The sequence below is a fragment of the Saimiri boliviensis genome, chromosome 2 (assembly GCF_048565385.1).
Source record: "Saimiri boliviensis isolate mSaiBol1 chromosome 2, mSaiBol1.pri, whole genome shotgun sequence".
NCBI lineage: Eukaryota > Metazoa > Chordata > Mammalia > Primates > Cebidae > Saimiri > Saimiri boliviensis.
In genome coordinates this window covers 153,644,937-153,657,361 of record NC_133450.1, presented here as the reverse complement: position 1 = coordinate 153,657,361, position 12,425 = coordinate 153,644,937, and the positions used below count along the sequence as shown (strand labels likewise).

General features: G+C 38.3%; 1 protein-coding gene and 1 non-coding gene across 7 annotated transcripts in view; one reads left to right on the top strand and one right to left on the bottom strand.

Moving 5' to 3' along the window:
* Positions 1–12,425, top strand: part of PIP5K1B (phosphatidylinositol-4-phosphate 5-kinase type 1 beta) — a 488,372-nt gene that overhangs the window by 384,621 nt on the left and 91,326 nt on the right. For all 6 annotated transcript variants that reach the window (XM_074394717.1, XM_010346143.3, XM_074394718.1 and 3 more), the window contains 2 exons: positions 7,754–7,909; positions 12,281–12,425. In XM_074394717.1, the coding sequence (XP_074250818.1) occupies positions 7,754–7,909; positions 12,281–12,425 (301 nt within the window). The remainder of the gene's footprint in view (positions 1–7,753; positions 7,910–12,280) is intronic.
* On the bottom strand, positions 8,728–8,834 carry LOC120360722 (U6 spliceosomal RNA). Its single transcript, XR_005577153.1, has one exon. It is a non-coding gene; the product is annotated as a U6 spliceosomal RNA (small nuclear RNA).

The window sequence follows — 12,425 nt, the reverse complement described above, 5'->3', positions numbered from 1 at the left end:
CCACCACACCTGGCTAATTTTTGTATTTTTAGTAGAGATGGGGTTTCACCATGTTGGCCAGGCTAGTCACAAACTCCTGACCTCGGGAGATCCACCCGCCTTGGCCTCCCAAAGTGCTGGGGTTTATAGGCATGAGCCACCAAGCTCAGCGATTTTCTAATTTTAGAACATTTTTACTACCCCAAAAAGAAACCCCATACCCAGTAGCAGTCACTCCGCATTCCGTCGTCTTCCCAGCCACTGGCTACTACTAATTTGGTTTCTGTCTCTATGGTTTTGCCTACTCTGGCCTTTCCCATAAATCATGTAATGTAAACTTTTCAGTTTGGCTGTTTTCACTTAACAGAATATTTTTGAGGTTTATATGTAGCATCGTAGCATATATTAGTAGTTTATTCTTTTTATTGCAGAATATTCCATTATATTGATATACCATATTTTGTTTATTCATCAGTTGATGGGTATTTGGGATGCTTCCATTTGGCTTTCTGAATAATGCTGTTAGGAACATGCATGGACAAGGTGTTACATGGGCATGTGTTTTCATTTCTTCTGAATGTAAACCTAGAAGTGGAATTGCTGGGTCAGATGGCAACTCTCTGATAACATTTTGAGGAACTGTCAAACTCTTTTCCAAAGCAGCTGTATCATTTTACAGTCCCACCAGCAATGTATATGGATTCCAGAGTTTCTCTACATCCTCACCAACATATGTTATTGCCTGTCTTTTTTTCTTTTGGCCATCCTGGTAGGGATGAAGTAGTATCTCACTGTGGTTTTGATTTGCATTGCTCTAATGACTAATGATAGTGAACATCTTGTATGTGCTCATTGGCAATTTATATCTTCTTTGGAGAAATGCTCACTCAGACCCTTTGCCCATTTTTAGTTGAGTTGTCTTTTTATTATTGAGTTTTAAGAGTTCTTTATATATTCTGGACACAAGCCCATTATCAGATGTATGATTTGCAAATATTTTATTTCATTCTGTGGGTTGTCTTTTTACTTTTTGGATAGTATCTTTTGAAGCACAAAATTTTTTAATTTTGATATCCAATTTTTTCCCCCTTGTTGCTGGTGCTTTTGGTGTGATCTAAGAAAGCATTGCCTAACTCAAGGTCATGAAGATTTACTCTCATGTTTTCTTTTCAGAGTTTTATAGTTCTAGCTCTTACATTTGGGTTTGTGATTCATTCTGATTGAATTTTTTTGTTTATGATATGAGGTAGAGTATATCTTCATTCTTTCATATGTGGTTAGCCGGTTGTTTCACCATCATTTATTGAAAATCCTGTTCTTTCTCCTATTGAATTATCTTGGCACTCTTATTGAAAATTATCATGAGAGAACATAAACCAGACCAAAAAAAAAAAAAAAAAAAAGAAAAGAAAATCAGTTGACCACAAGTATAAGGATTTACCTCTTGACTCTCACATCCGTTCTATTGATCAATATGCCTACCTTCATACCAGTACCATTCTTTGTTGATTAATTCTGGTTTGTATTGCTAAGTTTCATAATCAAGAAATGTGAGTCCTTCAAATACTCTTTTCAGATTGTTTTGGCTATTCTGTGTCCCTTGTATGACCCTATGCATTTTATAATCAATTTGTTAATTTCTTTGGGAAAAAGGGCAGCTGGTAGTTTGCTAAAGATTGTGTTGAATTTGGGGAGTGTTACCATCTTATATTTTACATCCTATAAATGTAGGATTATTTTTATTTAAGCCTTTTATGCTTACAAAAGATTTCACCATTGAAGAATCAGATAAGTGTTCACCATATTTTTCTTTTACATTTTGTAGATTTTTAAAAATTTTTTTAAATTTTATCTGTGTTTTTAGTTTGGTGTATGAAGTGAGAGAGATCTAACCTGGTTTTTTCCCAAGTAGTTAATTGTTGTCCTAATATCACATATTGAATTAGATATTTCACTTTAAAGAAAGTCAAATTCTTTACCACTTTTGTTTATTGGGTAGACAGTAATGATAATGCTTATCGTCCTGCTACCATGGGAAAGATGATTCCTATCTACTTTCCTTCCTTTATGTTTTCTAACATTTATCATGATCTAATATGCTATAGGTTTTACTTATTTAATGCCTGTCTCCTTTATTTAAATGTAAGCTGATTGCACCTAGTGAAGGGGTGTGGTTTTGGAGGGTGCACATATTGTAATTTTTATTTGTTAAATGGATGAAGATACCAAGACATGTATATGGGTCTAATCTCCTTAAGGTCCAGGACAGATCCCTGCAGAGGTTACCTCCACTACAGGGTAATTTAACCATTCACTCCCTCTTCTGGCTCCACACCTCATCCTTCTGTCTGCTCATCCTCTTAATCATAAAAACAAACCTCCTCAACACCGTCTCCCTCAAGTTCCTGGTGTATCTTTTTCCTCCTTCACGAGTTGGATGCATTGGATGCACTTGCTGTCTCACTTTTTTATTTCTTGTCACTATTCAGTATACTCCAGTGGCTTTTGATCCCGCCACTCCACCAAAATGTTCTTTCTGTGGTAATCAACAATCATTGCTCAAGCCATTGAACAACTTTCAGACTTTTTTTTTTCTTTTTTTTTTGGTGCCATCTTGCTCTATTGCCCAGACTGGAGTGGAGTGCAGTGACGCGATCTCAGCTCACTGCAACCTCCGCCTCCTGGGTTCAAGTCATTCTCCTGCCTTAGCCTCCTGAGTAGCTGGGACGACAGGCATGCACCACCACATCCAGCTAACTTTTGTATTTTTAGTAGAGATCAGGTTTCATCATGTTAGCCAGGCTGGTCTCAAACTCCTGACCTCAAATAATCCGCCCACCTTTGCCTCCCAAAGTACTGGGATTACAGGTGTGAGCCACCGTGCCCAGCCACTTTCAGTCTTCTTCAAACTCTCCAGCATGTGAGACCGCTGACATCAGTTCTCTCTGAAATGCTCTCTTCACTTGTCTTTTGTAACTCAGGACCTCCCTGGTTGCCTTCCAGCCTCTCGTCTGCTCCTGGGTATCCTTTGGAAGCTTTTCTTCCCTACTTACTCTTATATTGTGGGTGTTCCTCAGGGTCCAGCCTCTGATTTGGTCTCTTCTTATACAACACTATCTAGGTAATTCCTCATTCTCCCAAGGGTTCAGTTACCCTCTGTGTACTTGCAACTTATTCCCCACACTTCTAGCAAGTCTCCTTGCCTATCCACTCTCCCAACTTAAGCATCTACTGGATTCTCCAAGCCCAGCATGCCCAAAATTGAATTTAGCTGCTTACCACCCCAGAGCCTGCCTCTCCTTCTGGGTCCATGTCTTACAGAAGGCCACCACAATCCACTCAGTTACCCAGCAAGCATGCTGGCATCATCCCTTGATCACTTCCTTTTGCTTATTGCCCACGTGCAGTCCTTCAGCAACACCTATCAGTCCTCACCCTGCAGAATCAGGAGTGCATCCCCTTCTCCCACAGTACCTCTCCTGATTCAGCCACTGTGTTTTTTGGTTTGCAGGGTTATTGTTTTGTTTTAAGATGGAGTGTCGCTCTTGTTGCCCAGGCTGGACTGCAACAGCACAGTCTCGGTTCACTGCAACTCCCCCCTCCCAAGTTCAAGCAATTCTCCTGCCTCAGCCTCCTGAGTAGCTGGGATTATAGGCATGCACCACCACGTACAGAGAGGGTTTCTCCATGTTGATCAGGCTGGTCTCAAACTCCTGACCTCCGGTGATCTGCCTGCCTTGGCCTCCCAAAGTGCTGGGATTACAGGCATGAGCCACCACGCCTGGCCTAGTTTGCAGGTTTTATTATTATTATTTTACATAAAGTTGTAGCCCTAAACAGGTCTCTTTGCCTCCTGTTGTGTACCCTTTCAATCCAATTTTCCCTCACACACTGCATCCAGAGAATCAGTTTAAAATAGAAATCTGCTCTTGCCGATTTCTGTTAAAAACCCTTCCATGCTAATAATAATATAATAATAATAATAATAATGTTAAAGGAAATAAACGTCCACAGATTTCTTAGTGCACAAAGTCCTTAACTTTCCCTTAGCACATTTCCTGGCATGCAATAGGCACTCAATCATTTTTTGATGCATAATCCAATGAATGAATGGAATTTTCATCTAATACCACCATTTTAAAGGGTAATTAAATTATTAGAAAAGTAGACACTTTAAAACACAACTTGAAGATGTTTCATCAACTGTGGTTAATTCAAAGCTCTTAATGTGTAAAGGCATACTCTCCTCCCACCAAGAAAATAGTACCTGGTCTTCAAGTTTTTTTTTTTTTTTAAGTCAATGTTTTCTAACCTTTTAAAATCCCTTCATCCCACCCACAAGTGAGTCATGCTGCCAGTGTAATAATGTCTACAAAATCCTATAATATTTCCTGGAAATATTAGTCACCGTTATGTTAAAACTTCACTGAAATTCTCCATACAAATAATTTATCTAAAGTACTAAAGCTTAGCTTCCTCAATAGAATATAAGAATTAAATTATTTGTTAAAGAAAATTGACTGTTCTAAATTTCAGAATAATGCATTTATTCAACAAACACTGGTGCACCTATTATATATCTAGCACTACACTAAACACTGATGACATAGAAAGCTTTTAAAATATTGATTAGTTCCTCCCTCAATAATTTAATAGTGTGTTTTGAGTCAGGGATTGAAACAAATGACAGATCTATAATGAAACAATTGCTAATATTACTGCATATGCTACTACAAGTACACGGAGAGAAATAAGAGAAAAAAAGACGAGTTCTTCCAAAAGAGAGCTCACAGAGAAAAATATGTTTCAACTAAATCCTGAAAACGTAACCCAGAGTTCATTAAGAAGAGAGACAGGAAGGGCATCTCCAGGAGAAAGAATAGTATGTGCAAAGGCCTAATGGCAGAATGAACATGATAGGTTTCAATACGGCAGAAGGGTGAGCTGAAAAGTGAACATTGAGGCAGTTGAGTGGCAGAATGCAAGGCTGGGAATGGGCACGGGATAGCTATGGTCAGCCATGGTTGAGCCCCAGACAAATCCAGGCGTTTCTGCCACACAAAAGGAAGCAAGCAGCCACTCAAACCAGCTTTCAAGGTTACCCAGTCAAAAGAGATCCTGAGACCCTGAGAATTGAATTTCTGCAAAGTCCAAGCCCTTATCTGCTGAGTGAGATCATTCCTTTAAGGAAGAAACTCACCACTTGAGACAAAAGTGAACTCTTTGTTGTGGTGCTATGTGGTCTTGGCAGAGGTTTGTTTTCCGGTCTTCTCTGCTCTTCATTATGTGTGATGCTGATAAAGAACAAAGAGTTCCTTCTTTTTCCAGGCTTCTGGCCCTCACTCCACAAAATGCCATGAGTATAGCTCTCCTGAGTGTCTTCCCCTTATTACAAGACTCTTATCCTTATCGCATTTCCTTGATGCTGCCGAAAACCTTTTGATCATAGCTGTTTCTTGGTTTAGAGAAATAACATTAACCTAAGAACTGTAATGTAGAAAAGTAGTTTTCAAACCTTTTGGTCTCAGAGCCACATTACACTCTTAAAAATTATTGAGGACACCAAAGAGCTTTCATTTATATGAGTGATAGCTATCTGTATGTCACGTATTAGAAATTAAAATTGAGAAAAATTTAAAATATTTATTAATTCTTACCAGGTAACAAAAAATTGTATGTTAACATCAGTCTATTTTAACATAAATAATTACAAAATATAATTTTATCTTCCACAAATAATTTAGTGAGAACAATGTTATTGTTTTACATTTTTTTCTGAAATCCTTAATGTCTGGCTTAATAGAAGCTAAGTTGGAGTCTCACATCTGCTTCTGAATTCAATCTGTGGTCATGTAACATCTGGAAAACTCTGCACATGTGAGAGAATGAAAGTGAAAAAGGCAAATAATGTCTTATGATGATGATGAAAATAATTTTAACATCACAGCTGTTCTGAAAGGGTCTCAGATACCTAGTGGTTTCCAACCCACATCTGAGTTACTCTGATTTAGAAGTTTTAAAATACTGTACTGAAAGACAGGAGTTTATTAAAGGTCTATAAAAGTTAGCAGATAGAGATGGTGGCTTAATAGGTGCAGCAGACCACCAAGGCACATGTATACCAACGTAAGAAACCTGCACATTCAGCACATGTATCCCAGAACTTAAAGTAAAATTTAACAAATAAATAAATAAATAAATAAATGTTAGCAGATAGAATATTAAGGCAGAGGCCAGTGTGTGAAAAGTGACTTCATCCTTGTAAAACAAGTGTAACCACCGTTTGAGAGAGTGGACAATTAAGGTACACATGGCTTATTTTTTAAACATTCAAAAATTTCTTCCCCTCAAAGAAGAACAAATTCACGGCTTATCTTTTTTTCCCCCTCAGTTTAACCAGAAAATAGAACGCTAAAGAGCTAGAAAATGAACCACCAAGTAAACAACTTAAGAAGAAAGACATCTGAGGTTCATGCTTTCTAGTTCTGTGACCTTGGGCAAGCCACAACCTTTCTATTCTCGGTTTTTGGACCTTAAAAAAGGCCTTCCTCTTCCTCATACATGTGGATAATTTGAGATATGCAATGTGAATGTTAGCTTCGAGATTCTAAAGCCCTCCGCAAATGTTATTAGGATGATGATATTATGATTCTAAGGCTGCTCCAGGGACAAATAAACCTTCCCTTCTCTTTACGTGGAGAGCTTGCCCTCCATTCTTCCCTCATTTGTGTCTCCCAAAGTCCTTCTCCAATTAAGTTCTTGCAGGCTGCCTCTGGGAAGGCCCTAGATGAGCTGGAATCTAAGCTCTGAGATTCCCAAGGCTAAACACAATTACTCTAATACATTTACTGTCAGGTTACCCCTTTATGCAAACGTTAAAAAGGAAGAGAGATGCTGCCAAAAACACATCAAGGGAAAGCATAAACTGGCCTCAACTTCCCTCTCCCTCTCTTTCCAATGAAATTCTCTAGCGATATTAAGCCAAGAAGAATTATTGCAGCAAAGAGTGAATGTGAATAAGGATGGCCCGGCTGCTACTTAAGCAGCTTCTATGGACATGTCCTCCGTGAAGTCCCAGGCTTCAGCAAGCATGATTGATGGTGAAGTACATTTTCATTAGTTCAGGTTCCCAACACACTTCTGAAGTTGTAGACTGCTGTTTAGACAAAGATTGGGAGTGAATTATGTGTCTGACATAAAACCATGACTTAGAAAAGACCTAAAGGGTAGGAAATTTCAGTGGAAATTTGCAGAAAGAAAAAAGCAACCAGAACTTGGCTAAATTGGGCAACATGAGCGTTAGATTAAACTTTGGCGTGTTTAGAAATTCCCATTTCCAAGTTAATAAAACCAGGGTCGTGAGAATTCTCAATACTTTACCATTTGCACTTATCAACCCACCCATCCTCCTCCCAGCACTAGAAAAACATTGTTTAGAGAGGGGAAAATGATTCTTTAGCAGTGTAACATTTGAATTTTACCTCAAGTAAGACTTTATTTCAAAATCTGGTCAGAAATTTTAACTCTTAATTTGCTCTAGGATGTTCTGATTTAAGTCAAGTCATTTTGGACAAATAATATAGCTCATTCATTGTATTCATCAGATGAAACAGACAATTTCATCTCCCTTTCCATATATATAAAATAAGCCTCTTGTCTTCTACTCAAATAATGACTAAAATGTTAATAAATAATAGAATATTCACTTTTAAATGAAATATTAATGTGATTTTACAACAAATATATTTTATTTGTCCTTTTCCTTTCTGTCTAGCTTTGAAGGCCTCACCTTCTAAGAAACGATGCAATTCCATCGCCGCCTTAAAGGCGACGTCGCAGGAGATTGTGTCCTCAATTAGCCAGGAATGGAAGGATGAGAAGCGAGATTTGCTGACTGAAGGACAAAGTTTTAGCAGCCTTGATGAAGAAGGTAAAGATATGTAACTTTTTAAAAGAGAAAAAATGTCTTGTGATTTATTTATAGAAGTAAATTCCCAGAAGAAAAATTTAAAAATACCTGCTCTAAGAAATAAAATCTATTAATTAAGTTTTTAAAGGATAGCTACAGTGTCCAGCCCAGCTCTTTGGGAGGCCAAGGTGGGCCGATCATTCGAGGTCAGGCATTTGAAAGCAGCCTGGTCAACATGGCAAAACCCTGTCTTTACTAAAAATACGAAAACATTAGCCAGGGGTAGTAGCAGGTACCTGTAATCCCACTACTTGGGAGGCTGAGGCATGAGAATCACTTGAACCTGGGAGGTGGAGGTTGCAGTAAGCTGAGATTGCCCTACTGCACTTCAGCCTGGACAACAGACCAAGACTCTATCTTAAATAAATAAATAAGCAAGCAAGCAAGTAAGCTGCAGTGAGATACACTTCATGCAAATTTTAACTACCACATAACAAATACAATTTATGGTTTATGATAAAAATTAGACGATATTAACTCAAAAAGAAAAATGTCTACTTCCACCATTTAATGATAACAAATATTAACATTTTGTTGCTTTTACCTCTAGACCTTATTCTGTGCATGTACACATACATGGATGCATCCATAAACACACACACACATACACACAATGTAACAATAAGTTGTCTCTTCATTTAGGTCTTCTTTAATGATTTTTTTTTCGTACCCACTGGTAGTACTCGGGGGGTACTTCGCGTTCTTTACTTTGAAAGCTTCATAACCATGAGCAGGTACCAAGAGAAGGAAAGAAAAAAGGCAGGAAGGAAAAAGCAAGGAAAAATATGGAACGTTTCACAAATTTGCATGTCATCTTTGCACAGGGCCCATGCTAATCTTCTCTGTATCGTTCCAATGTTAGTATATGTGCTGCCAAAGTGAGCACTTTAACGAAGTTAAATAAAGTTTTCTAATATTTTTCTGGTGTGGCTTGCACATATACCTTTTGTTAGACATATTTCTTGGATAGATGCAAAGATATTGACATGGACTATTTTTCTGGATTTTTAAAAATAGTACCTTTTTAAAGAATTGGGTTTTCTAGCTGTTTGTTGCTACAACATGGACTTCATATCTGTTTTATCTTTCTTTCTTTCTTTCTTTCTTTCTTTCTTACTTGCTCACTGGGACTTCTGGTACAATGATGAATAGAAGTGGTGCTTGTAGACAGCCTTGCCTTGTCCTGATTTTAAAGGGAATGCTTCTAATGTGTCACTGTTGAAAAAGAAGTTTGCTGTATTTGATACCCATAATCAGGTCAAGGAAGTCCCTTTGTTATTCCTACTTTGCTAAAAGTTTTTTTTTTTTTTTTTAATCAAGAATGAGTACTGAATTTTATCAAATACTTTTTTCTGTCTACCAAGTCGATCATTTGTTTTTTTTCCCTTCTAATCAGACATGAGGAAATGACATTTTAGACATCAGTATATTATTTTGAGAATCTCGGCATTTCCTGAAAATGTCTTCTGCTTTCTACAGGAGTTAAGACTTCTTCTAGGGGTTTTCTTTTCCTCAGTCTTGAGGATGGGGTGTTACTTCTATTCCTTCTTCGGCAGCATTTATCCATATGTGCTATTTGGTTTCTTTCTTTTTCATCTTCCTATAAACTAACTTTTATCCAAAGTTAGTAATGATCCTCTCTTAATCGATGTCTCCAATTCCTGGCAGACATTCACCCCCTTCTCCTAAGCTTCCTGCACTGGCATCTCCCCTACTATATTACCTGATTTTCTGATAGCACACACAAAACTGCAGGTATCTGTAGTCTGGGAAATAGGATAAACTTTTTTTAAGATTATATTAGATAAGCTTTCAAGTAGTATCTGACCTCTAAAGTTAAAGCAATGGATCCGATTGTTAATTTGGAAAAACAAATTAAAAGTATAATAAATATGCCACACAGCATCTAAAAAGGCTGGAAACATGGTAAGTAGTACACACATTGTGTTTCTTTCAAAAGACCTATTTGACTCATTGCTTCAAATTTAGAGATTCAACACCTTTAAAAGTCTCTGGAGGTCAAAGAAAAACCTACTGAGCATATTCTTTGAAAATGTAACATACTATTATAAAACGAGTTTATCTTGGCAGTCCTCTTCACGCACGACGTTGAGTCTCTAAGTCATGCTCTGTGCTTGGGGAACTTTCGCTTGCACCAGTCAGCGCCGAATTTCCTTCTAGTTTTTAACCGTTTGTTTTCTGGCATTCTCAGTATGCTAAGGTTATAGTTTCTATTGCCGTGTAACAAATTATCACAAACTTAGCAGCTTAAAATAATACCCAGTTAGTAGCCGATGGTTCTGTAAGTCAGAAGACTGGTTACAACTCACACAGGTCCTCTGCTCAGGGTCTGAAAAGCTGAAATGAAGGTGTCAGCTGGCCTGAGTTCTTAAAGCACTGAAGATGAATCCTCTTCCAGGCTCATTCCTGTTGTCAACAGAATTCAGCTCCTTATAGCTGTTGGACTGAGATCCCTGCTCCTTTGCTGTCTGACAGCCAAGAACCATGCTTAGCCCTGGGGGCCATCTATATTCTCTACCATGCAGCCTCTCTGTATTCAAACACAGAATGTCCTGCAAGTCAGCCCTACCACTTTGACCTTTTAACTTCTGGTCTCTGACCTCTAGACCCAGATTTAAAGGGCTTGTACGATTAGGTGAGGCTCCCCTGGATAATCTCCCCTTTGACCAGCTCAATGTTAGCCAACTCAGAGTAACCTGAGTTACATCTGCAAAATCCCTTTTGCCGGGTCACATCACATAGCTACAAGAATAACAGCTCATCATGTTTGCAGGCCCCACAGTGAAGAAAGAATTTACAAGAATATGGGTCATTAGGGGTCATCTTAGAGTTCTGCCTACCACACTGGCTTTAGAAAAAACTGAAGGATATGGGAGCATGAGGAAACACTTCTCTCCCTCAAAGAGCTGCTTGCTCCTCATGGGTTGAGGGGTCACCTTCCTGATGATGTGTGACCTGGAACTGAGTCACTAGACAAATGTGTTTTGCTCTGTCACTCAGGTCATGTCTGCTTTGTGAAGTAAAGCTGGTAAGCCCAAAACCTAGGTCGAAGAGCAACTCCATCTACCTTACAAGGAGTGGCAATTCATTGGAATCTGATATGAAATTACTTTTGACACTCAGTTTTCAATGTTATGGACAGTATTCATGTTTTTCTTTCCATTTAATGAGAAGTTGGGATCAAGTATATTGAAGATTGCGAGCCAGGTGTCACATGAAAGTTGAAGCCTAATTTTTGAAGGTGGAGCACTTTGGTCATTTGTGGTTTTATATGACAATCGTCTGTTATCCATTGCTGCAGTTTTCTGTTTTGACCTGAATTGGAGACAGAGCATCCCAATATGTCGCCTTGTTTGCCAGATCAGAGTCCAGCCTTTCCTGAGGTTGCCTGGCTTCCCTCCCTGTCATTCCCTACCCTACCACCTACACCCTTCAAATCCAAAGTCCAGAACCTCACACTCACACAAGGATGCCTATTACGGTCGGTTTACATTTACACACTAAGAATCCTTAATTTTGAATTTGTTGGGCCTATAAAGGAATACCAGGAACACCTTAAAGTTACAATATATTAGCATCTGTTTTAGGTCAGTCTGGGGGAATGATGAAAAGAGTCCCTCTACCTAGACTCCAGAGAGATGGGCTCAGCCTTGAACATTCCTCTTTCCTCACAAGAATGGGCTCTTGCATAAGTAATTTCATGAGCCCCTAAATTAAAAAAAAAAAAAAAGTGTTTTCTCATTTTTTGAAAAGGTAGTTTTGCTGCTAAAATGTCAAAAAGAGTCCTGGATAATGTTTAGAAGTATTTACGTGCTCAGATGGGGTTAAGGCAGAGTTGGCTGTTAGTCTGTCGAAGTATTTGTTTTCTGGCTCTTGAAAAGTCTGGATTCCTAGATCCAACCTGAGATCCAACCTGAGAAACAGATAGGGCAAAAAGGTTCACTGTCTGTTTATACACTTGCCAGTTATCCTTTTAATCTCTGTCAAATTATCTGCTTAAATTCCTGTGAGTTTCTTTAATGCCATCTTTTTGAAATAGTAAATCACTTTATAAGGTTTTTGAAACAACATTCATAATATCATTGCCATAAGCCATTTTGTAAATTAGTGCAATTTCCTTTCCGTATAACCTGTTTGCAAGAAGCTATTTTGCATTTCTTCTGTAATTCAGAAAAGAGTACAGTTAATTCATAATTTAATTTGCAGCCCAATAGGTAAAATGAATGCTTTTGACTCATTTAGATTATTATAGATACTAAAGCTGCATTTATTCTTGAAATTCATGAATGTGTGTGTTGCTTTCATTCCCAGCCTTGGGATCCCGACACAGACCAGACCTGGTGCCTAGCACTCCATCACTGTTTGAAGCTGCTTCCTTGGCGACCACGATTTCATCCTCTTCCTTATACGTCAATGAGCACTATCCACACGACAGGCCTACGCTCTATTCAAACAG